The sequence below is a fragment of the Sciurus carolinensis genome, chromosome 2 (genome assembly GCF_902686445.1).
Source record: "Sciurus carolinensis chromosome 2, mSciCar1.2, whole genome shotgun sequence".
NCBI classification, from domain to species: domain Eukaryota; kingdom Metazoa; phylum Chordata; class Mammalia; order Rodentia; family Sciuridae; genus Sciurus; species Sciurus carolinensis.
This window is the reverse complement of record NC_062214.1, coordinates 24,306,800-24,331,830: the sequence shown is the minus strand read 5'-3', so window position 1 is coordinate 24,331,830 and position 25,031 is coordinate 24,306,800. Positions and strand designations below refer to the sequence as shown.

Below are 25,031 nucleotides of genomic sequence, written 5' to 3'. Positions count from 1 at the left end.
AGGGAAAGCCTTTTGCTTACGGGTTTAACCATGTGGTGTAGAACTGAGTTCTCCATGGAGGCCAAGGGGGGTGTTTGCTGGCTGGCAGGAGGTATAGAAGGTGGATGTGTGGATGAGTGGATGGATGGGCGGATGAATGGGTGGATGGGTGAGTGGATGGGTGGATGAATGGGTGGGTGGGTGGGTGGATGGGTGGATGGGTGGGCAGATAAACAGATGGGCAGATGGATGGATGGATGGATGGGTGGATGGGTGGATGGATGGGCAGATAAACAGATGGGCAGATGGATGGATGGATGGATGGGTGGATGGGTGGATGGATGGGCAGATAAACAGATGGGCAGATGGATGGATGGGTGGATGGGTGGGTAAGTGGGTGTATGGATGGATGGATGGGTAGATGGGTGCGTGGGTGGGTGCATGGGTGCATGGGTGGGTGGATGGGTGGATGGTTGGGTGGATGGGTGGATGGATGGGCAGATAAACAGATGGGCAGATGGATGGATGGGTGGATGGGTGGGTGGATGTGTAGATGGATGGATGGGTGGATAGATGGATGGATGGGTGGGTGAATGGGTGGATGGGTGGATGGATGGTTATATGACTGTCTTGTTTAGATGATAACTAGATGTGAAGGTGGATTGATGGGCAGAAGGGTGAGAATGAGATGAGCAGATGGGTGGGTGAATAGATGGGTAAACGGTGGACAGATTTCCCCAGAGCCTGTCTGTTACCAGTTTGCTATTTTCCTTGCAATTCCCATTGCCCCTCTGCCTGCAACTCAATCTGTGAATTCCATCTTGGGAGACAATCAGACGTGCATGCTCCAGGACAGTTTAGTTAATGGGGCTGTTTTGTGTCACCAGCTTCATTTCAGTTGGAAAAGTTAAAAGGTGGTGTGGGGAATTCTGGAGCCTGCTCTGCTATGCTAACTTCCTCTGGTTGGTTTCCCCTGTCCTGAGTCTCAGGGTTTGACCCCAGTCTTGGCTGAGGGTGCCTAGCTCTGCCTGCTGGCCAGGGTGATGGTACTGCTGGGCCACCGCCATGGGATGCACTGTCTCTTTGGCAGGAAGCAGTGCCAGCATGTGGATGGCATGGTATGTGGCTGCCCTGCTGGTGACAGCTGTGAGTGGCCTCAGCCAAGAGACAAACACAGTCCTCAGGGTTACCAAAGACGTGCTGAGTAATGGTGAGTCCAGCCCAAAGGGGGCTGGGTAGCACAGGGGGGGCAGGGCGGGCTCAGGTACCCAAGGACCCTTCCTGACTGGCAGATTCCACATCAGGTGGCAGGTGACTTCTCTTTGGCCCCTAGTTTCCCCTTTTATCTTTCGGCTACCATTTCCTGGGTACCTACGTGTGCCAGGAGCAAAGCTGGGTCTTGATGCTCACTGTCTTGAGGCAGTAGAGAGGGGTGATCAAGAACCTGGGTTCCCTTCCTGGGATTCAAATTCTGGTGATGTGATCTTAAATCCATGACATGAGTTCTCTGAGCCTCAGTTTCCTCATCTGAAAAGTGGGTGTGGGTAGCCCTATCTCCAAAGACTGAGAGGGAGTCTGTGAGTTGGCGTCTTGGTGCACCTCTGTGAGTTTGGCCTTTTGGTGTAGGGCTGTGACTTTCCTGCCTCCAGGGCTTAGGTCTTTATTTTGTCATCTGGCATGTGAGGACACCCTCCCTGTCCAGCTCCTGCCCAGGGCTATCATGAGAATTAAAATGAGAGGATCTCTATGCGAGTGGCCTCCGAGACCCTCACCGTCTCAGCGTGACTTCAGGCAGTTATTCAGGCCTTGACTACTTCCCAGGAACGGATCACACATGAGGAAGTAGACGTCTTAAAGTTGTGGACCACCTGGAAGGGAGGGCGTCAAAGGGAAGCCATCAAGGTTTGGCAGAAGGGTGTCAAAATCTAGGGAAGGCAGACCAGGCACACCAGCAGGCAGGGAGCCCACGGCTGCGGAGCAGAGAGCAGGCGGGGCTGGGGCGGGCGAGGAGCCCCGCTGACGGCCGGGCCTCTCCACAGCCATCTCCGGCACACTGCAGCAGAGCGACGCCCTCCGCTCAGCCCTGAGAGAGGTGCCCATGGGTAAAGCCGGTGGTGACGGTGGTGGGCCTTTGTTGGGGGGGCTGCTTGGTGGAAGCGGAAGTGGAGGTGGTGGGGGAGGTGGTCTTCTGGGTGGCCTGCTTGGTGGTGGGGGTGGAGGGGAAAGTGGTGACCTGCTGGGAGGAGGCTTATTGGGTGGTGGAAGCAGTGGTGGGGGCCTGCTGGGGGGCAGTGGTGGGGGGCTTCTGGGTGGTGGTGGTGGTAGCCATGGTGGGGGCCTGCTGGGGGGCAGTGGTGGGGGGCTTCTGGGTGGTGGTGGCCATGGTGGGGGCCTGCTGGGGGGCAGTGGTGGGGGGCTTCTGGGTGGTGGTGGTGGTGGCCATGGTGGGGGCCTGCTGGGGGGCAGTGGTGGGGGGCTTCTGGGTGGTGGTGGTGGTGGCCATGGTGGGGGCCTGCTGGGGGGCAGTGGTGGGGGCCTGCTGGGCGGTGGTAGTGGTCTCTTGGGTGGTGGCCGCCACCATTACGATGACTACAGGAGCGCTGGATTCCCCCGAGGTGTTGGTGGTGTTCCTTACAATGACTTCCATGTCCGAGAGCCTCCCCCCAAATACACCAATGGCAAACAGCTTGGTGGCAATTACAAATACGGTCACATTGAGACCAACGACAACACTGCTCAACTGGGGGGCAAGTACCGATACGGGGAGATCCTAGAGCCAGATGGCAGCATCAGGGACCTCCGGAACCAGGACTATCGAAGCACCGAGAATGCATATGGCAGATACAGGAACCAGGGGCTGCAATACAGGTCCGCAGAAGGCGCAGCAACCATGGACAGGCGTCACCGGCGAGAGCTGAGGCCCGGGGAGATCCCAGCTGGGGTGGCCACTGGGGCCCTGGGCCCTGGGGGTCTGCTGGGCACCGGGGGCATGCTGGCAACCAACGGCATCCTGTCAGGCCAAGGAGGCCTGCTGGGCGGAGGTGGTCTCCTTGGTGACGGAGGACTTCTCGGAGGAGGCGGTGTCCTGGGTGTGCTCGGCGAGGGCGGGATCCTCAGCACAGTTCAAGGCATCACGGGGTAAGGAGCTCTCCCTGTGGACCCCCAGTGAGCATGCAAACGAGAGCTGGAGGGCGTGGTGTCCAGAATGTGGTCTTAGGGCTGGACATCTTCAGGGTCCCAAGCCTCATGGTTTGGGAACTTGGTATGGAAGAGTTGAAGATCTGGACCCAGCTCTACCTGTGTCTTCCTGTGTCATGTTGAGTCTCTTTTAGTCTCTCTGAAACTCGGTTTCCTCATCTGTAGGAAGGTCATAGAAATGAAGCCTAAATGGTAAAAACCCAAGGGTTTCAGATCAACACACGTATCTAGGACATTACATGTTTTCATTTCATACATGTTATCATCTCAACCATGCCCAGGCTCCTCCTCACAGTCATTTAATTCAACAAATATGTAGAGCTCCTACCAGGTGAGGGACATGGAGTTGACATTGGGACCAGACCCAGTGGTTAGCCAGAATCGACACAAACCCGTGCCCACGGAGCTTGCAGGTTGGTGGGGTATCGGATTGGGTAAAAAAGCCTGGAGGCAGTGGTCCAATCACACATGAGTGGGAGGAGCAGGAGTCAGCGGTCCAATCACACACGAGTGGAAGGAGCAGGAGAAATGGTCCAATCACACACCAGTGGGAGGAGCAGGAGGCAGTGGTTCAATCACACACGAGTGGGAGGAGCAGGAGTCAGCGGTCCAATCACACACGAGTGGGAGGAGCAGGAGAAATGGTCCAATCACACACGAGTGGGAGGAGCAGGAGTCAGCGGTCCAATCACACACCAGTGGGAGGAGCAGGAGGCAGTGGTTCAATCACATACGAGTGAGAGGAGCAGGAGACAGTGGTTCAATCACACATGAGCAGGAGGAGCAGGAGAAATGGTCCAATCACACATGAGCAGGAGGAGCTGGAGTGGGAGATCAGGGGAGGCTTCCTGGAGGTGGAGTACTTTGGCCCAAGGCTGAAGAACAGGAGGGAAGTGGGAAGAGGGGTGGGGACACGCAGAAGGAATGGCATCTTGGTATGGAAAAAACGTTTGCAGGAAGTGCATGGAGAGGCCAACCGTGGGCCTGGGCCTGGGGCTGGCTGCGCGGCATTCCCTGTCCTGACGTCTCTGAGTTGCACGTTCTGTCCGAGAACCCCAGGCCTCCTTCGAGTCAGGAGGGATGGATGGGGAGCAGAGAAGGGGTGTGAGGGCGGGCGGCCTCCTCACCACTCTCCACCCCTGCAGGCTGCGCATCGTGGAGCTGACCCTCCCTCGGGTGTCCGTGAGGCTCCTGCCTGGGGTGGGCGTCTACCTGAGCCTGTATACCCGTGTGGCCATCAACGGGAAGAGGTGTGTGCCCTCGGCCCTGGAGGGGTCCCTGCTGGGAGGGCGAGGTGCTGCCCTCTCTCCTGGTCTCTGTATCCATAATGCAGGACCAGGGAGCCCCAGTTTTGGGACTTGGGTCACTCTGTGGTCCTTGCCAGCAGCAGGGATGGCCTGGCACCATGGTTGAGGTCTGGGAGGTTGGAGTCGGGGGTGGCCCGGGCTCCATTGTAACTCTTACAAAGCTGTGTGACCTTGGATGGGTCTCTTGGTGTCACTGAGCCTTAGTGTCAGCACCCGCCCTGGAATAGGAAGGCCACCTCCTTTTCCAGGGGGCAGTGGTCTTAGGCAGGTGCCTGCCACACAGTAGGTGCTTATTGGGGGCCTTCAGAAGTAGACTTTTGCATTCATTATCCCCTCGAGATGAGGTCGTGTCTACAGCTAGGGGACTGGATGGTTACCTTGGAAACCAGAATTTATACTGACCCCTGTTCCCAGCCTTCCAAGCTTAGGCTGAGGGGACAGAGACTCGTTTGGGGATGCCTTGAGGGATCCTAATGTCGATAAGAACAGGAAGGGACATGGCAGATAACAGGAAGGGCCAGGACTAAAGGCTGGGGGAGAGGTGCCACAGGCCACGTGAGTGAGCCCCCTGGTGGCCAGAGTGTGACTCCGCGTCCTTGGGGGCTGCAGTCTCATTGGTTTCCTGGACATCGCGGTGGAGGTGAACATCACCGCCAAGGTGCGGCTGACCATGGACCGCACAGGCTATCCACGGCTGGTCATCGAGCGGTGTGACACCCTGCTGGGGGGCATCAAGGTCAAGCTGCTGCGGGGGTGAGTACCAACGGGCACCTTGCGTCTTGGGGATGCTGCCACCTCTATGGCAAAGGAAATGGCACCACATGCTTGCATGTGTCCTTGGGGGGTGGCGGTGATGTCACAGAGCAGTGACAAGTCACATTGGACCGTCCACACTCTGCCTCTAGCCCTGGTCTGGCACCAGCTTCGAGGGTTGTGCCTGGAACCCAGAACGTGGGGCATAATCACCACACACAGGTCAGGCTTTGAAAGGCGTGATCCACGGGACAGGAGCCCTCCTGGGGCTCAAATCTCAGCAACAATCTTCCTTGCTGTGTGACTGCGGGCAACTCTGTTGCCCTCTCTGAGCTTGTTCCTTCATCTGTGAATGGGGGTGAATTCTTTTTCCCTTGGGAACTGAGATGGTGAGAGTAAGTGCAGAATCTGGCATGTTTTAGGAGTGTATGAATATGTCTAACAGGAGTTACGGGCCCGCCAATGTCCCAGCCGTAGAGAAATTCCTCAACTGGTCCTCTTTAGTGTCTCTCTGGACAGGGAGTGGGGTGTTTGCTTTTTGTTTGTTTGTTTTCCTATTTTACCTTCTCCACAAAGTGTCCACAACCCCACTCTCTGTCCAGAGGTTTTCAGGTGTCTGTGTATTGGCCAGCACCTGTCCCCAGGTGGAGGTCTTGGATGAGGGCGTACTGAGGACAGTGGGGAGCCAACTTCCTCTCTCACCGGCCTCACGGTGGAGAGCCTTCTGCAGCCTGCCTCTGGGGCTCCATCCCCCTTCCTCCGTCTCACCAATCCCTTGGCCAGCGCCCCAGCCCCATCTCACCCTGACTCAGGGTCAGAGACGGTCACTGAACAGCTGGAGCTCAGACTTCCAGTTCACGTGGGCTTCTCTGGGCCTTTGTTTCTGCTTCGGGGTGGAACAGGGCAGAGGAAGCAGGGCACTGGGCTCCAGAACATAGAAACCTCACAGACTTTTAAACTCGTATTTTCCTAAGAAAAGTATCTGATAATACACAGTTCAAAAGTATAAAATGACAGAAAGGCAGGTTGACTTGGTTCCCTCCTGCCCCACCTCCTCTGTCCCTCCCACCAACCTCACCGAAGTTGTTCTGTTCTTAATCCTCCTTCCAATTTCTTTGTTTAAATGAAGCAAACATGTTCGTACTTTCTTATTTGCCACTGGTTTTCTGGTAAACCTGCTGTAAACACTGGTTTCATTTACTCCATCAGGAGAATTTTCTGTATCCAAACATGGAGCATGTCCCTGTTACTTCACATTATACAGCTGCATACTATTCCATCAACTGGATGAACCATTTATTTGCCTAGTCCCCCAACACTAGGCATTTCAATTTGTCCAAACGGCTGCTATGACAACGAATTACCTTTCACAGATGTCATTGCACAAGTGACCCGATATATCTGTTGGGTAACTTCCCAGAAGGAGAAAAGGGTCTGTGCCCTGAACACACATAGATTCATGGCAAACTGTCCCCGGAAACACATGCATGCACATAACCGCCCCTGCGTGTCCCCGCACATGCGTTCTCAAGGGCGCATCATCAAGGGGAGCGAACCCGGGAATCGTCTCCCAAAGGTGGATCCACTTGAGAGGGGACCGAAGTACAGGGGCAGCTTTGGGGGAACATTCTGATTGAGGCTACCTGAGGACACTCTGTCACCTCGGCTCAGCCTGGACAGCCAGCTGTGCCCTTGGGCATCCTTCCGTGTGAACCCAGGAGCACGTTTGACTGGCTGGTATTTCTTCTTCTGTCCTTTCCACAAATATTCACTGAGCCCCTGGTGTGTTCTAGGTACTGCGTTCTGTGCTTTGATAAAGCAGCGGGCTCACTGACCTCGGCAGGCGACAGCCCCGTCCAGGGCCCAGGACCCCGGGGTGGGGGCGGGGCAGGACATTTGCAGCTGAGAATCAGGGGCACCTGGCCCAGGCACGGGAGCCGGGGCAGCTTCTGTTTTGATGAGTGGATGGGTGAGTGAGAGCCACGCTCTCTGCTGGGAGCCTGTTCCGCCAGGTCCAGGGTGACCAGAGTCTCTTCTGGCACAATCGCCCAGCTGGAGGGGTCCCTCTGCCCAGAGGCGCCCCGGGCAGACCGTCTGGGGGGCCCCTCTGTGGCGGCGCCTGGTCTTCACCCTGCCCCGTCTCCTTAGGCTTCTTCCCAACCTGGTGGACAACCTAGTGAACCGGGTCCTGGCCAACGTCCTCCCTGACTTGGTAAGCCTGGGGCGGGAAGGACCAAGGGCCACGGTCCAGCCTCCATCCCGAGGACACGGAGGTGACCCGGAGAGGTGGAGGGAACCCGGAGCTCAGACAGGTTCTCGGGTTGGAAGGACCCGAGGGTCGAGGGGCAGAGCAGAGGGATGAGGAGGATCCGCCTGAGCGTGGCCCAGCTCTGGGTTCCCGCCAGCTCGCTCCTGGCTTGTGACCAGGCGGGCCACCTCCCTGGACCTCGGAGGTGGCAGTTCTGAGCGAGCCTCCCCCGGGGCGGGGGAGCACAGTGCCTGGCTGGGAACAAGCAGGCGGTCGCCTCAGCCATGGGCATCTTGGGCGAGTCCCTCCGCAGCCCCCTGATGTCACCGGCCCCCTGACGTTTCTCCCTGCAGCTCTGCCCCATTGTGGACGTGGTCCTGGGTCTTGTCAACGACCAGCTGGGGCTTGTGGACTGTGAGTTCTTTCTGCCTTGCTGCGTTTGGCCGCTGCCTGCGAGTGGCAGCTCAGGGCAGGACCCCAGGGACGTGGCCACATCTGGGAGGAGGGCTCGTGACCTGGCCTTTCCTCTTGTCCCCAAACATCCTGCTGGGCTGTTTGCTCTCTCTTTGTGCCGGGCCTGGAGCCTGGGCTGCACCCGCAGCCGCCCGTGACCTTGGCTTTTGCCCGCAGCGCTGATCCCGCTGGGGATCTTGGGGAGTGTCCAGTACACCTTCTCCAGCCTCCCGCTGGTGACCGGAGAGTTCCTGGAGTTGGACCTCAATGTGAGTGCTGGCTTCCGGCCCAGGGGGTGGCCTTCCGCCCAGAGGTGGGGACGTCGAGGCCGCTGGGCTCCCGCTGGGCGCCTGGGGAGCAGGATCTGAACGGGACCCTATTCCAGTTCAACGGGACCTTCTAGGAGCCAGCACTTCTGCAGAGCCCAGCTGTGACCAGACGCATTGCAGTGCCGCTTGCAGATAAATCCATCTATCCTCACGGCAGCCACAGGCAGGGGGCACGCTGATTGAGAACACACAGGCACAGAGAGGTTGAGCCACCGGCTCAGGGCCACACAGCTAATAAATGTGGACCCGGGTCTGAGCCCAGGCAGGCCGGCTCCCTGACGCTAGCGCTGCTGCTGGGAGCCTGGTGTGGCTCCGACCAGTGAGGCATGTAAGCACTTAGCCACGGGCTCACCACGATGAAAAATGTCCTCAGGCGCAGTATTTGCTGACATCGAAGGTATAGACATTCCCACCAGGGCCAGTTTCAAGCCACCCGCAGGACATGACTGAAAGTGAAGCTGGAAGCGTGTGAAATTGTGTCCCGTACAGCGAGCGTGGCCCGATCTGACCCGGATGGGGCTCAGGCAGGCGCACTTCTGTGGCTGCTCCAGGACCACAGACCGGGAGGCTCCCGCACCCTCTAGCAGTTCAGAGAGGCAGGTGCACACCGTGCTCCTGAGCCCATGGGCACACATGTGCTCCTGATGTGTTCACCAACACACGCCCATTCATTAGTTACCTGCTGTGTCCAAGGACCTGGTCAGGTGCTGGAGGTGCAGCAGCGAGCAAGACACAGTCTCCTCCCTGAGGGAACTTATGCCCTGTGGGAGGGGACGGGTCAAACAGGCATGTGCAGTGGTGCACATCTGACATCCCTGTGATCTGGGAGGCCAAGGCAGGAGGATCACGAGTTTGAGGCCAGCCTCAGCAACTTAGCGAGACTCCCACCTCAAAATAAAATGTATAAAAATAAAGGATAGGGATGTGGCTCAGTGGTTCAGAGGTGCTGGGTTCAATCCCCAGGGCTAGAATAAAGAAAAAGGGGGGGGGGAGAGAGAAATAATCACTCAGATATGCAGTTATTGATCCAGTGCTGTAGTAGAGCCCAATTTGGGGGATGTGACCCAGGAGGGCTTCCTGGAGGAGGAGATCTTGAACTCATATGATCAAGACACAAGGAGGAGTGTGGGGGAGGTCAAAAGGGAGGGCCCATGGGGGGTGGTGCCTGAGGACAGGCGAGGCCTTGGTGGCTGCCCGGCAGAGGGACAGAGGGACGGAGGGACGGAGGGACGGTGCTGGTAGGGTGGCTGGAGGTGAGGCCCCAGCTGGCGGATCCCACCGAGAGAGCAGGGCGGGCCTGGAGAGGCCTCTCTGCGGGAGGGGGCGCGCCGGCGCGCTGTGCAGCTGCGGCAGGGCGGAGGTGGGAGAGGACATACGGAGGTGGGAGAGGACATGCAGAGCAGTCTTCCGTCCAGGCGCTGCTCGAGGGTCCATTCCGTCGCCCGCTGGAGAAGACTCGGTGGCCCAGGGTTTGGCGCGGGGGCCTGGGGTCGCGCAGAGCGGGCTGCAGCCCTCAGCCTCCCCTTCCTCTCCGCTGCCCCAGACGCTGGTCGGCGAGGCCGGCGGGGAGCTCATCGACTACCCGCTGGGGCGGCCGGCCGTGTCTCCCAGGCAAGGGATGCCGCAGTTGCCGCCCATGGGCGACAACACCAACTCCCAGCTGGCCATCTCTGCCAACTTCCTGGGCTCGGTGCTGACCCTGCTGCAGAAGCAAGGGGCGCTGGACATCGACATCACCGACGGCATGGTGAGTGAGCGCCGGGGCTGGGCTCCCGACCCCTGCCCGCGGGAGAACCGGGCAGACCACCTGGACCGGCCCGCCCACCGCGTGCGTCCTCTGCGCGTCCCCGGGGCAGGACCTGGGGCGGGTCACAGGGGACAGCCGCCTGTTTAATATTCCGCCCTTTCTTTAAAAGAAGCACCCTATGGTCACGCGTAGGTCTCCCGTTACAAACGTGCAGCATCCCTTCGCTTGGTAAATGTGACACCTGAGGAGCTAAGTCACATCAGAACAAAACGTCCGTCCGAAGTGGGTGCCGCGGCCATTTCCTCTCCAAACTTTCACTTGAAAAATTTCAGACCCTAAGATGTAGGCTCGCCAGTGACCACATCTGCATCCTATCCACCCATCCCCCACTCTCTTTCTGCCCCCTGTGCTCACCCACCCATCATCTGCCCCTCCACCCATCCATCTATCCATTGTCCATCAGATATCTATTCATCCACCTCTCCATCCATCCACCATCCACTCATCTATCTGTCCATCCATCCATCCATCCATTTTCTATCAGATATCTATCTATCCACCCATCCATCTATCCACCCACCCTTCCATCCATCCATTGTCTATCAGATAGCTATTCATCCATCCATCCATCATCCACCCACCTATCTCTATCATCCATTATCCACCAGATCTCTATCATCCACCCACCCATCCATCATCCACTCATCTACCTGTCCATCCATCCATCCATCCATTTTCTATCAGATATCTATCTATCCACCCATCCACCTATCCATCCATCATCCACCCACCTATCTGTCCATCCTTCCATCCATCATCCACCCATCTATCTGTCTATCCATCCATCCATTATCCACCAGATCTCTACCTATCCATCCATCCATTCATCCGTTCATCATCCACCCATCTATCTGTCCATCTATCTGTCCATCCATCCATCCACCCGTCCTGCTGAACAACTGGGATTTCTTGAGTCATCATGGAGTTTGCTCCACAAACAACCTCACTGTCCCCCTAAGAACAAGTTGTTCTCAACACGACGACCAGAAGCCCATAGGAATATGCCAAGGTTCGATCCCACCGGGAGGGCGGTCTCCGTTAGTGGTGTTCGGACTGGCCCCCTCGCAGTTTAATTAAGAGAAAGCGGGTGCCGTGGCCAGAGCCCCTCGCCCGGCTGGGGCAGGGGTGGCGGCCCCGCTTCATTCCAGGGTGCCGGCTTCATGGCTGCCGTCTTTCCGTCAAGTGGTGCTGGCCTTCCCTGTTTGAGTGTCTGAGGTCCTAAAAGGCGAGTTGATCTGAGAAGACGTGAAGTCAACAGCAGTGTCAGGAGGTGGCAGAAGTCGTGGGCCAGGGACCCTGGGGGATGCAAGGGACTTGCCAGCGCTCACCTTGCTTTAAAATCATGTTTAGAGAAGAGGATTCGGGTCTCGGCTCTGCTCCCCAGGTCGCGTCTGTGGTGAGCGTGGTCCACCCGGTGGCCACTGCTGGACAGGTGGCCTCCCCAGGGGCCATCCAGGGAAAGGAGACAGTTGTCTGGCCGCCATGTTGGCAGTGCCTGTCCTCTGGACTCACGTGACCTTGTCCTTGTCCTACAGTTTGAAGAGCTTCCTCCGCTCACCACGTCCACGCTGGGAGCCCTGATTCCCAAGGTAGGTAAGGCAGGCCAAAGCCACTGTCCTCACTGTCTGTCCCGCTGTCCCAGGCACCGGGCTGCAGGGAAGGTGCCCACTAGGCTCTGCTGCCTTCCTGGAGCAAAAGGCAGAGGCGCAGAGGCCAGGCCCCGTGAGGGGCACGTGGAGGAAGGAGGGGGACGGATCCTGAGCTCTGATGCAGACCAGCTTGTGAACTGAATCCTGGCCATCCACTCCTTCACTGTGTGACTTTGGACAAAAGTCTCAACCTCTCTGAGCCCTTTTCCCTCATCTGTCAAAAAATGCCTGCCGACACCTCCTCCACGGGTTCGGGTGTCTGGGGGAGGAGAAGGGATATGGCACAACAAGGTGGCGACACAGCGCCAGGCATGTGTGAATTGTGAGAGCTTAGAGGGTCGAGCCAGATCCTTGGAGATGGCAGACCCGGCTCGGCACAGCCCAGCCGCGTTGCTGTGGGCAAATGACCTCATCTCTCTGAGCCTTAGCTTTTCTCATCCAGAAAATGGGGATAACTGTGCAGCCTGCAGGGTGACCCTGGACTGGAATCTGGAGCCCAGACACAGAGCAGACCTTTGGTCAATGTCGACTAGTATCATAGGTTTTCATCACAATTTATTATTAATTAATTAATTGATTGATTTTTAAGAGCAGATGAACTCTTGTCAGGCTGGGGATCCCATCTCTGGTTACGGGCGCATTAGCCTGCTCCTGGCAGCAGTGACCTCTGTACATGGCCACAGCCCTTTCAGGCATTTCCCAGCCGACCACCCTGTCTCGTTCTGGGTGGGTTCAAAGGAGGCAGGAGAGCAACCTCCAACCAGGAGAGAGATCAAACTCCACAGACGGTCGCTATCGCCCCCGTGTGGTTGAAAGTGGAACGGCAGGGGTACCGTCCAACGCCTGAAGCCGCAGGGGCCCCAGGGGGCTGGTGGTCCCTCCATCCCTGGGCCTCTTACTTATTGAACCACTTCCCAGGCACACTGCATTTTCCAGCTTATGAAGATGTCTTAGAACCCATGCTTTTATTTGGTTCTGATTACCCGCCTCCCATGCAGCCAAAATGGACAAGCACCCGATTTTAAGGTGGGAAAAGAGCCCAGAGAGTTTACACAGTAGGGCCGCAGCAGAGCTGTCCTCAGGCCTCAAAATAGCTGCAGGTCTGTGACAGCAGGGTTCAGGCCCGACGTAGGGGCACGAGTCCTGGAGACCGAGCTGGGGTGGAGTCACGGGGAGGCGTGGTCAGCGCCGAGGCGGGCGTCCCCACGCCCTGATGCTGTGTGCATACAGTTCAAGGTGACTTGGGGTCTCGGTGAAGGAGGCATTGCTAGTTCTTGGGGACTCTGCGTGTTCCAGTCTGGGTGGTCAGGACACCAGGCCAATTCCAGGAAGGCCCCCGAAAATCCCCCTGCAAGAAGCCAGTTAGTGAGGCAGGGATTTGTTGAAAGCCGGTCTGTCCGGGTGAACTCGGGCACTGGTCGAATGGCCGTCTTGCACGAATTGGAGAAATGAATAGACTCTTTTTAGGACGCGGACCTGCGCCGTAGCATTGCACACGGCAGTTTCCAAGGGAACAGCTTCTTTCTACTCTTTTAAAAAGTAACTTTCTGGGTTTGCACACTGATCTGTGCCCAGTTAATATATTTAGGAAAAATGACCTTAAAACGGTGATTTTTTTTTGTCAACAAGCTACTTAGTAAGTGTGATAAACGGGTCATTTGGTGACTTGTCCCTTCAGCAAGGCAGCTTTGGGGCACTTACTCTGCAGCTCAGGTCTCTCCTGAGTGAGACCCAGGGAGTCCGGTGGGAGGGCGGCCTGTGCTTTGCTTTGGGACTCACAGGACGCCCTGGGCGGGGACTCCCGTTCCAGGAAGGGTGGCGGGCAGGGCAGCTGGGGCTGGGGGCGGCTCCCCCGCTGGCCTGGGACGTGCCCACATTTCCCTCTGGACCTAAGTTTTTAAGTCTGTGACCCGGAGAACAGAACCCCACAGGGCAGTGATGACCGAATGAAATTAAGACGGTCACAGCCCCTGGCCAGCACCCTCGGAGACCCCACTTCACCGGGTCCCACCGCAGCCTGGTGAGAGGCCGGGACAGGGCAGCTGCCACGCGGGCGGGGGCTTCGCGGGGTTTGTCGGGTTCTGGTCTGAACATGCGCGGTGGGTCTGGAAGGTGGCTGGCCACCCCCTGGCACCCCCAGACCTAGCGCCTCGCCCCCAGGTGTTCCAGCAGTACCCCGAGTCCCGCCCGCTCACCATCAGGATCCAGGTGCCCAACCCTCCCACAGTGACGCTGCAGAAGGACAAGGCTCTGGTGCAGGTGTTCGCCACCTCCGAGGTCATGGTCTCCCAGCCCAACGACGTGGAGACCACCATCTGCCTCATCGACGTGGTGAGTGCCGCAAGCCAGAGCCTCGGGATCTCCTGAGAAACCTGGAACCCTTCCAATCCCCATAGTCCCTGCCAGAGGACCGCCTGCCCAGCTCTGGGGCCAGAGGGTCTGATTCACATCCAGTCTTCACCACACCCAGCTGTGTGACCTTGAGCAAGTCACTCCCTGTCTCTGGGCCCACTTCCCCCTCTACTAAATGAGGTGGCAACAGGGCATTAATAAGATGCTCGGGCAGTTCCTGAGGTACCACAGAGCTCCCTAAGTGTGGGCTGTGATTTCTGCAGGTCCTCCCTGGACCACAGGCCCTGGTCACTCATGCGGCAATGTTTATTCAGCACCTACTATGTGTTCTGTTCCTTCCACTTGATGCCAGGAAAGGAGAAGCAAGACAGATGGCATCTGCTCTCTTGTCCCTGGTACCTGGCAGGGCACAGATACAAATACACCAATCTCCACAATTATTTCATAGAGAAGAACCCTCTTTCTTTACAACTTAATTGATACATCATAACTGTACGGAGCTGCTGGATACAGAGGGGCATACCTGTAATACCAGCAGTTTGGGAAGCTGAGGCAGGAGAATCACAAGTTTGAGGCCAGCCTCAGCAACTTAGTGAGACCCTGTCTTAAAATAAAAAAACTAGAAGGACTGGGGTTGTGGCTCAGTAGTAAAGCATGCCTGGGTCAAATCCTCAGTAATAATAATAATAATAATAATAATAATAATAATAGATTCCATCACCTGAATTTGTTGAGGGTTTACTTTTATTTTCATAAGGGCAACTTTCATTTGATCTTATTTATTAGGATGAGGGTCAAGGGAGCAAAGAGGGATTTTCCTACAGCAAAGTTTACACTTGAAGAGGAAGATGAATCTGGACCTTTTATGCCCTATCCTGGGGGGCGGGGCAGTTATGATTGGCAGCAGTGATGCCCAATCCCATCTATAATGGCTTGCCTAAAACAAGTTTCATGGCTTTCAAGCCACTCTCTCGGAGCATCCCAGAGAAACTTGGTCAGCATTCCCAGTGTCAATCATGGGGATTCTGTGTCATTTGTCTTTCTGAGCAATATTCACTCAGCAAACTTGCAGACAGTTGTTAATGTTGGTTATTATTATTCCCAACTCCTTCCTTCCAGAGGAAGGGAATCTCCTATATGGTGAGTGCTATTGGGAACTTTCCTCCTAAGTGGAGCTTGGCCAGGGCCTCGGGAACAAGACACAGGGATGCTCCGGGCCAGTGAGGCTCCCAGCCAGTGCCCCACAATAGCCCGTGAGCTGGTGGTGATGTTCCCCCTCTTCCTCCTTCCCTCCAGGACACAGACCTCTTGGCGTCATTTTCTGTGGACGGGGATAAGCTCATGATCGATGCCAAGCTGGACAAGTAAGGGGTTTGCTCCCCTGGGTTCCTCTCCTCAGGGAGCCATCTTTGGTGGTGCAGTAGCTAGGGGGGTTCTCGGGGGGAACTAGAGGTTTCCTGTGTGACCGTCAGGATGGGTCAATCCAAGAGGCTTCTGAGGCAAAAGTGGCCCATGTCTGCCAAGACCACCACCCAGGGACCAGCCTGGCCAGTGTGGTGTAGCATGAGCCAAACAGAAAACTGTCAACAGCAACGGTATCAATAATCAAGACGCTGGCAATGCTGACGTGCCAGGCTCTGCTACGGGCCCTTTACCCAGGTGCCTTGCACCCTCCCGATGCACCTGGGAAGTCAGGGCTATGATTCTCCTTTTTTAAAGATAAGAAAACTAGGGCTCAGAGAGGTGGATTTACCTACTCAGGGCCACACAGCAAGTACAGAAAAGAGCTGAGAATCAAGCCAGGTGTGTGTGACCTGCTGCATTGAGTAGTTCAAAGTGCTGGTTTTGGAGTTCCACAATATGGGTTCAAATCCTGATGTGACCACTGACTGATTGCATGACAACAACCAAGCGACTTCCCTTCCGAGGCTCAGTTTTCTCATCTGAAAATGGAGGCTAGTCCCTCCCTTATAAGATTCCTAAAGATAATAGCTACTATTCATTGGATGCCTTCCACGTGCCAGGCACTGAGTCAGGTCCTGGAAGCGTCTTCTTTCTTTCTGGCACCAGCCTACGGAAATCGGTTCTGTCATTCTCACTTTGAGATGAATGAGATCATATGTCAAATTTTCAGCTGGCATGAGGTCATCGCAAGGTTTTCTTTTTACGGCAGTTTGTGAGGTCCCACAGTGGGGTACTCATAAGCCGTACCCAGCGGCCGTCCGTGAGTTCTAAGGTGGCCACATTCAGCTGGGGCCCAGATGGGGAGGAGGCCAGCCGTGGGAAGGCCCGGGGTTTCCGGCAGGGAGAGCGCCACGCGCAGACTTGGCGGAGAGGCGCAGAGCAGGCCAGCGAGGGCTGGCCTGGGAGTCAGCAGGAGTCCCCCGCGTCCAGAGCAGAGGGTTCGCTCTCCTGGGAAGGTCCAAGCAGATCCTCTAAACAGCCCCCGTGATTTCTCACGCACGCGCGAGTTGGCCTGGCCTTTTTTGGGTGGACCCAGGCCTCCTCCTCAGCACAGCACAGCTGCTGAGCACGCGGGCACAGGGTGTGAGTCCCCGGCCCTCCCTCCCTGGCTCTGTGGCCATGCAAGTCACCCTGAAGCCCCAGGTCACCCTGTTGTGGTCACCATGAGGATGAGGTGACGGGGAGATGATCTCTCTTCATGCAGGGCACAGCATGAATGTCACATGTGACTCTCTCACTTAGCCCTAGCAGCCCTGCAATCTGTAGAGGGGCACAGAGAGGTGAAGGGCCTTGGCTAAGGTCACACAGCCAATGGGTTGCAGAGCCACAACCAGAGCCACGTGTCTGGCATGTGGTTACTGCTCTGTCCTTGGAACCCATGTGATTCCTGGCAACTTCCCCAGGACCAGAGTCCCCCAGAGTCGTTGGTGGAGGGCTTCAGAAAATTGTGGAAAGGCAAGCGCCTCAGGATTCTCAGACAAGACCACTTGTAACGGGCTATTTTTATTATCCGCAGGACCAACCTCAACCTCAGAACCTCGAATGTGGGTAACTTTGATGTAAGTACCCCCTCAGGGCCCAGGGTGAGCTTGTCTCGGGAATGGGGAAACTTCTGGGAATGGCCTCGCTGTGAGGTGGGAGAGGCTGTGGATCCCAGCAGGCCGCCAGTGGCATGGCCGGCCCTCCTCATCCAGACGCGGACATGGAGAGACAGGCCCTCCTGCTCCAGCCGTTCCTGCTGCTCTGCCTTAAAGGGTGCCCCTTAGCCCAGATCCGTGGGCACAGCCATGTCCTGAGGGAGTTAGGAGGCCCCTGACTCCTGCGTGACTTGAGCATGACCAGCCCACTCTGAGCCTCGGTCTCCTTCTCTGAAATAAAGAGGTTGGATTTATTTTTCACCTCCCTTCTTAGCCTGGGTTCTGGAACTCCGCTTTTCCAGGGTCCCTGAATCCGAGACACTCAAGCTCTAGGGCTGGGTCCTATTCCGTTCTCTGTTCTTGGGTCCCTGGCCTCACCTAAGGCCTCAGAAAATCTCTCTCTCTCTCTCTCTCTCTCTCTCTCTCTCTCTCTCAAAACTTGACAACTGAGCACACGTCTGCTTGTCTGCTTCCTGGGAGAAGCTGGGTGGCCTTTCTGCGGGTGCAGGGACAGGCAGATCCATCTATTTTGTTACTTGTTTGTGTTTTTCTAACGCAAAAATCTGCAGCCTGTGAAATTGGTGTCCCCAGTTCATTTTTAGAAGGAGAAACTGTCCCCGGCTTCACAGCTGGTTGGGCAGAGTGGGAACTGGAAATAAAACTTCTGCTGTCCGGGTGGAGAAGGGCCACCTCGCATGGCACTAAGCAGCATTCCTGAGGAGGCGCAATGCAGCTCAGCGGGAAACCCAGCCCTTTATTCCCTTTTAATACGCTCTTCTCATTTAGTCCTCCCTACAGTCTTAGGATTCGGGCAATCCGTTAGTAACCCCCACTTTCCCAATAAGGAACCTGATGTCAGGGAAGTTAGGCGACTTGCCCGAGGTGACAGAGTCCTAGGAAGTCACGGAGGGAGTGGACCCACGCTGAGCACCCTGCGGATCTCCCTGGGTAGCTGATGTAACGGAACTCAAGTTCGATTCTCACGACCAGCGGAAGGGTTAGGGTCGGTCACTCTTGTCCTCAGGCTTGGAAGCCAAGGTTTAGAGACACTAAGGGAGGCGACACAGCCGCCCCTGGGCATCCACGGGGGGATGAGTTCAGGATCCCCTGGGATACCAAGAGCCCTGGATGCGCGAGTCCCGTCTGTGAAGTGGCGCGGGGTTGGCGCAGACCCTGGTACACGCTCCCCACCCTTTAAGTCACCCCGGGGACTGCCGTCCTGCCGCGTATGTGAACGCTGTGGAAATCGCTCACCAGCCTCCTAGGGCGTCCCAGCCAGTGCCGGACCCGCAGGCTGTGCTGGTCTCGGAGGGTAAATGGCCTAGTGGCGTGGAACCATCTTGGTTCAGGAAACCCTCCGCGATGCTCACAATGGCTGAGGTGCCTAGTGACACACTCGCAAGAGGTGCCCCACTGTTAAGGGACAGGTGACCGATCGTTATGCTGCACCGCGTGGGGAGTAAAGAGAAGATAATCCGAACATGTCCAGGGCAGGTGCAAGTCCGTTTTCAGATATCTGGGATCTGCAGATGCGGCATCTGCGGATAACCGGGTGACTCAGTGGTGCTGGAGGCCGGGCCTTCTGTGCACCTCCGCCAAGTCCTCACTGTGGCCTGCGGGCTGACCCCAGGGAGCCTGAGGGTCAGAAGTGAAGGGGGCCGAGCTGGGACGAAGTCCTGGGGTGCTGGCCGCAGGGTCCACGGGCCTTCCAAGGGTATCTCAGGGCTGGCCACCTCCACCCCAGGACCCGAGCCTCCAGGGGAGGAGCTCAGCCTCCCTTGGCTGGGCCTCCAGGGCTCAGGGACCCGCCAGCCTCCGCCTCCCACCTGCACAGCGAGTAGCCGGCCAGGTGACCAATAGGCTGTCCACTGGGTGGCTCTGTGGCCAGAACAGAATGTCCCAGAGCAGCTCTGGGTCTCCATCTTGGGCACAGGCCCAGGTCCCCGGGGCCTCCAGAGCCAGGAGACCCTGCCTGGGCTCAGTCCTCTGTCCCCACAGGTGGGCCTCATGGAGGTGCTGGTTGAGAAGATCTTCGACCTGGCGTTCATGCCCGCCATGAACGGTGAGCACGGGGCTGGGGACCTCGGCAGCTGGTGCCTGGCGTGCGGGACGCGCAGACGTTCCGACTCCATGGCCTTTCTCAGGGCTTGTTGGAAGCGCGTCGATAGAAGCTTCTGAATGCAAATAATTTTGGGGTTTTGCTTTTGTTTTTGTTTTTCGTTTTGCGGTGCCAGGGATCGAACCCAGGGCCTTGTGCTTGCGAGGCGAGCACGCTACCAACTGAGCCATCTCCCCAGCCCCTAGTTTTTGTTTTTTTAAAATTAATTTGTACATTTTTCTTTTTATTAACAAATAATAATCATGTGTATTTGTGGGGCGTAGGGATGTTGCCCTCAGACCCATCGGCTTTCTGACTGCTTTCTTGTTGGACCGATCACCTTGTTTTTCTGATCACCTGTGAAACTAAATGTGTACAAAATGAAATCATGGAACAATATTTTTGTAGAGTCTCACCTCCCAGCGGCAGTTACCTGAACACCTGGGTATATTTCCTTCTAAACTCTTTTTCTGAATTTTTCATAGGGTCAAGATGTCACCTGCTTTCTTTTTAGACATGAATTTCTTAATTACACAGGGACTGCACGAATAATACCTTCTTATTCTAAAAATTTTAATCAGTGCAGAGAGAGCTGAAGTTACCCTGACCAGTGTCCCCAACCTCCTAACCCAGCATCTGACCCCACCCGGGAAGCCACATTGTCGGGGGAGGATTTTCCTACCCTCTCCAAGGGTGCACTAGACCAAGGGTGGGACTGGGAAGCTCTTCGTGGACCCGCGGGGTCCCTGGAGGCTGGGACAGCTGGGTGACCCCACTACCATGGGGAACCTCAGCCCCAGCCTGCTTCTTCCCGCTTGGTGAGGAGAGACAAGCTGGGCCCAGCCGATGTCACCTGTCCTGCCAGCCCGGGTTCATTTGGAGACTCTGGTGTCTAACAGCTCATGCTGCGACCCCTGGCCAGGGAAGGCTGAGTCTCCAGACAGAGAAAGAGCAGGTCACAAAGCCCGTGCAGGAGAGCAGGGCGTCAGGAGGCGGCCGTGACCCGAGGGCTCGAGCCGGGGCTCTAGGCCTCCTGGTCACTGAGAGGAGGTGTGCACTTGGGCACGTCCTTGTCTCACTGAAATGCAGTCTGTCACTTTTCAAAAGTGAGAAATTGCACTAGATCCTTGATTCTTAGATTCTTCCAGTGGATTCCATAAAACGTGAGCCCCGCCAGATACCCAAGGAGAGGGCCCCTGGGCCAGGCAGGCTGGGAGAGGGTGGCCGTGCCTCTGCAGGGTGGAGTCACAAGGCCCTTGGCTTCGAAAAGCCCTGCCGGGTCACGTAATGCCCATCTCCCGCTTCCCTCTCCCCTTCTCTCCTTCTAGAACATGGTCAGTAGGTCCACTTAGTTCTGATGGCCTGAAACCCAGGACCAAAGTCCGTGGCTGTCATTTGCTGGGAACCCACGTGCAGCCCCTTCCTTACCCAGCAAAGTGTCCCTCCTCCATGCTGAGTCAGGTGGTGGTGCTGGGGACACGTCCTGCCTGCAGGGCACCCAGTGCCGCGGGGCGGCAGTTATCAGCTTGCCGCCTCTGCTGGAGGACCTCTGGTGTGCGGTGGCCCTGGGGTCAGGGGAGCCTCGCCCAGGATGTGACAGCAGGACAGTCTCGGGGAAGGCCCTCCACCCCGGGGAGGCGGGCGAGTTGCTCAGCCCAGGAGGGACTGCAAGGACGGGCTCAGGCTGGAGGCCAACGCCGGCTCAGGTGGGCTGAGGCCTCTGGCCACGCTGACCACACCTGACCATCTCGCTGCTGTGGTTGCTTTTCAGCCGTGCTGGGTTCCGGGGTCCCTCTCCCCAAAATCCTCAACATCGACTTCAGCAACGCCGACATCGACGTCTTGGAGGTAAGGGGAACAGAGCTCTGTTCTGTGGCCCTCTACCCTCGATCGTCACCTCTGGTCACGGCGGAAGGTCAGACCAGTAACTGGGAGAAGGAAGAGAAGGGGAGGCCCTGGGCCTCTCCCTCCAACATATGAGAAGGCGGGAACAAGACAAGGGCAACCCCCGCATCCACCATCCCACCCAGAGCTGCCCCCATCCTCCAGGTGGAAAGCTGAGGCTCATCAGTCCTGGGTTCCCCCAAGCGAAGGGTGATGGCGTTCACTGGAAAAGCTTTTACTGAGCACCTACTATATCCAGGCACTTTGCTAGGGTCTGGGATGCAGTAGTGAACAAGTACCAGCCTTCCAAAGCTTCCCAGCCCAGTAGACACAGGACTTTGGGCAACTTTCCTGAAGACATTGACTGATTATAGATGGCAGGTGTCTTGAAGTTTAGAAGAAGGGACTCTTGCTGCCACTACAAAAGCCATATGTGCTCAGCAACATCTGAGATTTGGAAAATATAGGAACATTAAACACACACACACACGTGTGTGTGCATCCTCAATGTACATACAGTCCAGGAATTCTCCTTAGAATGTTTGGCAGCTTTTCATTCCAATCTTTCTGAAGTTTCATTTATTTATTTTTCTTTGTGGAGTTTGACTTTCTTTCTTTCTTTTTTTTTTTTAAAGAACATTAATATATTTAAAACATAGCAAGGTAGATATATTTTACTGTATTGGATTTTTTTAACAAAACTTTTCTCACATCTATATTGTTTTGGTTTTAAGGCATACATCTAAATATGTTTTTTAAAGACATTTTTACACGCATAAATTAGTAATGCTTAATTTGAAACCCAGTCCCAAATGCCAGATATTTCTCTATTCAATTTATAATTTTACCTTTTATTCACCTTCACACGCCTGAGACTAATTGGCAGTACACGTAAGTATATTTCTCCACTAGCAAATCATTTTAATGCCAAATTCTGCCACCTTAATCTATACCAGTAATGTTAGATCTAACTTTTTAGGCTGTATTTCTTTCTTAAATTTTTTCTGAGTTTTTATTGACTTTTTTTTATTGTAAACAAATGGGATACATGTTGTTTCTCTATTTGTACATGGAGTCAAGGCATACCATTTGTGTAATCATAAATTTACATAGGGTAATGTTGTTTGATTCATTCTGTTATTTTTTCCCTTCCCCCCAACCCCTCCCACCCCTCTTTTCCCTCTATACAGTCCTTCCTTCCTCCATTCTTACCACCTTCCTTATCCCTAACCCTAAACCTAACCCTAACCCTAACGCTAACCCCTCCCACCCCCCATTATATGTCCTCATCCACTTATCAGCGAGATCATTCATCCGTTAGTTTTTTGAGATTGGCTTATCTCACTTAGCATGATATTCTCCAATTTCATCCATTTGCCTGCAAATGCCATAATTTTATCATTCTTCATGGCAGAGTAATATTCCATTATATATATATATGCCACAGTTTCTTTATCCATTCATCAACTGAAGGGCATCTAGGTTGGTTCTACAATCTGGCTGTGGTGAATTGAGCAGCAATGAACATTGATGTGGCTGTATCTCTGTAGTATGCTGATTTTAAGTCCTTTGGGTATAGGCTAAGGAGTGGGATAGCTGGGTCAAATGGTGGTTCCATTCCAAGCTTTCTGAGGAATCTCCATACTGCTTTCCAGAGTGGCTGCACTAATTTGCAACCCCACCAGCAACATATGAGTGTACCTTTTTCCCCACATCCTCTCCAACACCTATTGTTGCTTGTGTTCTTGATAATTGCCATTCTAATTGGGGTGACATGGAATCTTAGAGTAGTTTTGATTTGCATTTCTCTTATTACTAGAGATGTTGAACATTTTTTCATATATCTGTTGATTGCTTGTAGATCTTCTTCTGTGAAGTGTCTGTTCATTTCCTTAGCCCATTTGTTGATTGGATTATTTGTATTCTTGGTATAGAGTTTTTTGAGTTCTTTATAGATGCTGGAAATTAGCGCTCTATCTGAAGTATGAGTGGCAAAGATATTCTCCCATTCTGTAGGCTCTCTCTTCACGGAGTTTGACTTTCAAACGTGGCTTTGACCAGGGCATCAGCAGAGCCCTCAGGCCAAAGAATAGGGCGTGGAGTCCTACAGCCTGGGTTCAAATCCTGACTCTGCCAGTTGCCAGCTGGGTGACTCTGGGTGGACTAATTAACTTCTCTGAGCCTCAGTTTTCTCCTCTATTGAAAAAAAAAAATAGTTAATTGCAATCCCAACCACAGAACTGCTTTTGGGGCAAAATGAGACTGTGCCTGTAAAGCAGCAGCTCAGCCCTGACGCGTGTAAGCGCTGGGGATCATCTCCGCCATCGGTATAGCCTTGAGGGTGGCTGCCTGAGCTTCTCGGTGCCCCAGGCGGTTTCTGGGTTCAGGATTCAGTCCTTGGGACTCCCAAAAACGGAACGAAAGGGCCTCCACGTGGTTTGGCGATTTCCAAAACACAGCACCGCCTGCCGCTGCCTTTCCCCCCCTGCGACCTTGACCGCCCACCGGCCTGTGGGGTGGGAGGGGCTCCCATCTGGATTTGAGTGACGTGAGGTTATGTCTTTGGGGCGAGGACATCGCAGGAGTGGAGCTGTGTGCTTGCCCAAGCTCCCTGTCAGGGACGCCAAGTCAGTGACAGGTTGGTTTTGTCCCTGGCTTGAGGTGGTGCCTGCCAGGTCCCTCTCACTGAAAAGCTATTGTTTTCCTCTTTGTCACTGTGAGAAGACTCTTGGAGACTATGCAGATGTCCCTACCTCCTCCTCCTCCTCCTCCTCCTCCTCCTTCTTCTTTTTTTATTTTTAGTTCTAATTCAAAAAGCTGTTTTAGTTGGATTGGTGCATTATGATGACTGTGGTGGTGACAGTGGACCCCCCTCCTCCCCGCCAGGTGGCGCTGGCTCACGCCCCGACTGCCCGTCATCACTTCTATTTGCCTGATGGTGATTCTGTCTCTGAAGCTTTTCTTACACATCTTAGTTGGAGCTCTTCATTTATTCATTTATTATGAGTCACGTCAGTTTGGACTCCTGGTTGTTTATTTGGTCCCTTGGGTTTTAGTTCACTACTTTTGTTATTTATTCTGTCGTGCAACGTTTTTGTTTCGTCGGAAGACTTCAGAGAGGGGCTCAGGCCTACTTTGATTATGTAGGAAAGGAGATGAGCGTCCAGGAGGGACGTGTCTTGCCCAAGGTCCTCCGGACAGGGCAAAATAAGGCCCCAGCCAGGTAATCCCCAGGCCCACGTCACCCCTTCATCGTGGCCCTTCAGAGTCTCTGTTCCCTGAAACCGGCTGGCCCCGCCCAAAGGCAGGCAGGCGAGTCCGGCCGAGGCTGGAGCCAGAGCCCCCACCTGCTCACCTGGTTCTCTGTTCTGCCCTCCAAGGACCTTCTGGTGCTCAGCGCGTGAGTGACGGAGGCGGAGACTTTGTTGGAAGAAGCCAGAATCAGCCATTGAGGCCCAAGCCTCCAATCCTCTTCTCCACCTGCCTCCACCTGACAAAGGACCCAGCCACTGCCCCGTTGGCAACAGTGCGGTGCACGTCAGCCCCAGGGCCACTCAGGGGAGGGAGGTGGCCTTGAGGCCTGGGCTCGGGACTGGATCTGCCTCGTGAGTCATCTTATGCTTTCAATAAAAGCTTCCGTTCCCTGCACCGGGCCAGTCTCCGCGACGCCCTGCGGGTCTGTGCGTCCTCTCCCGGGCCGCCCCGGGCGCCTGGCAGCTGGAGCTGCGTCTGGCTGGAGGATTGTTCAGTGTGTGAATGAAAAATACCGGACACTCCCGGGGACCAGGGCGGAGCAGCAGGGGCCTTGATCGGGCTCCCGGCCTTGGGTCTGCGCTCACCCTGGCAGAGCCTTCTTGCCTCGGTTTCCCGCCC

General features: G+C 55.4%; 1 protein-coding gene across 1 annotated transcript; it reads left to right on the top strand.

The window, feature by feature from the left end:
* Window positions 1-1,083: 1,083 nt before the first annotated feature.
* On the top strand, window positions 1,084-24,664 carry Bpifb4 (BPI fold containing family B member 4). The gene is made up of 16 exons (XM_047541831.1): window positions 1,084-1,189; window positions 2,019-2,081; window positions 2,595-3,117; window positions 4,323-4,427; window positions 5,094-5,237; window positions 7,386-7,449; window positions 7,839-7,899; window positions 8,116-8,207; window positions 9,811-10,014; window positions 11,610-11,663; window positions 13,884-14,054; window positions 15,372-15,439; window positions 17,056-17,098; window positions 19,175-19,238; window positions 21,046-21,122; window positions 24,539-24,664. Exons 1-16 carry the CDS (start codon window positions 1,084-1,086, stop codon window positions 24,560-24,562), a joined length of 1,863 nt encoding a protein of 620 aa, XP_047397787.1. The 3' UTR covers window positions 24,563-24,664.
* Window positions 24,665-25,031: the final 367 nt, after the last annotated feature.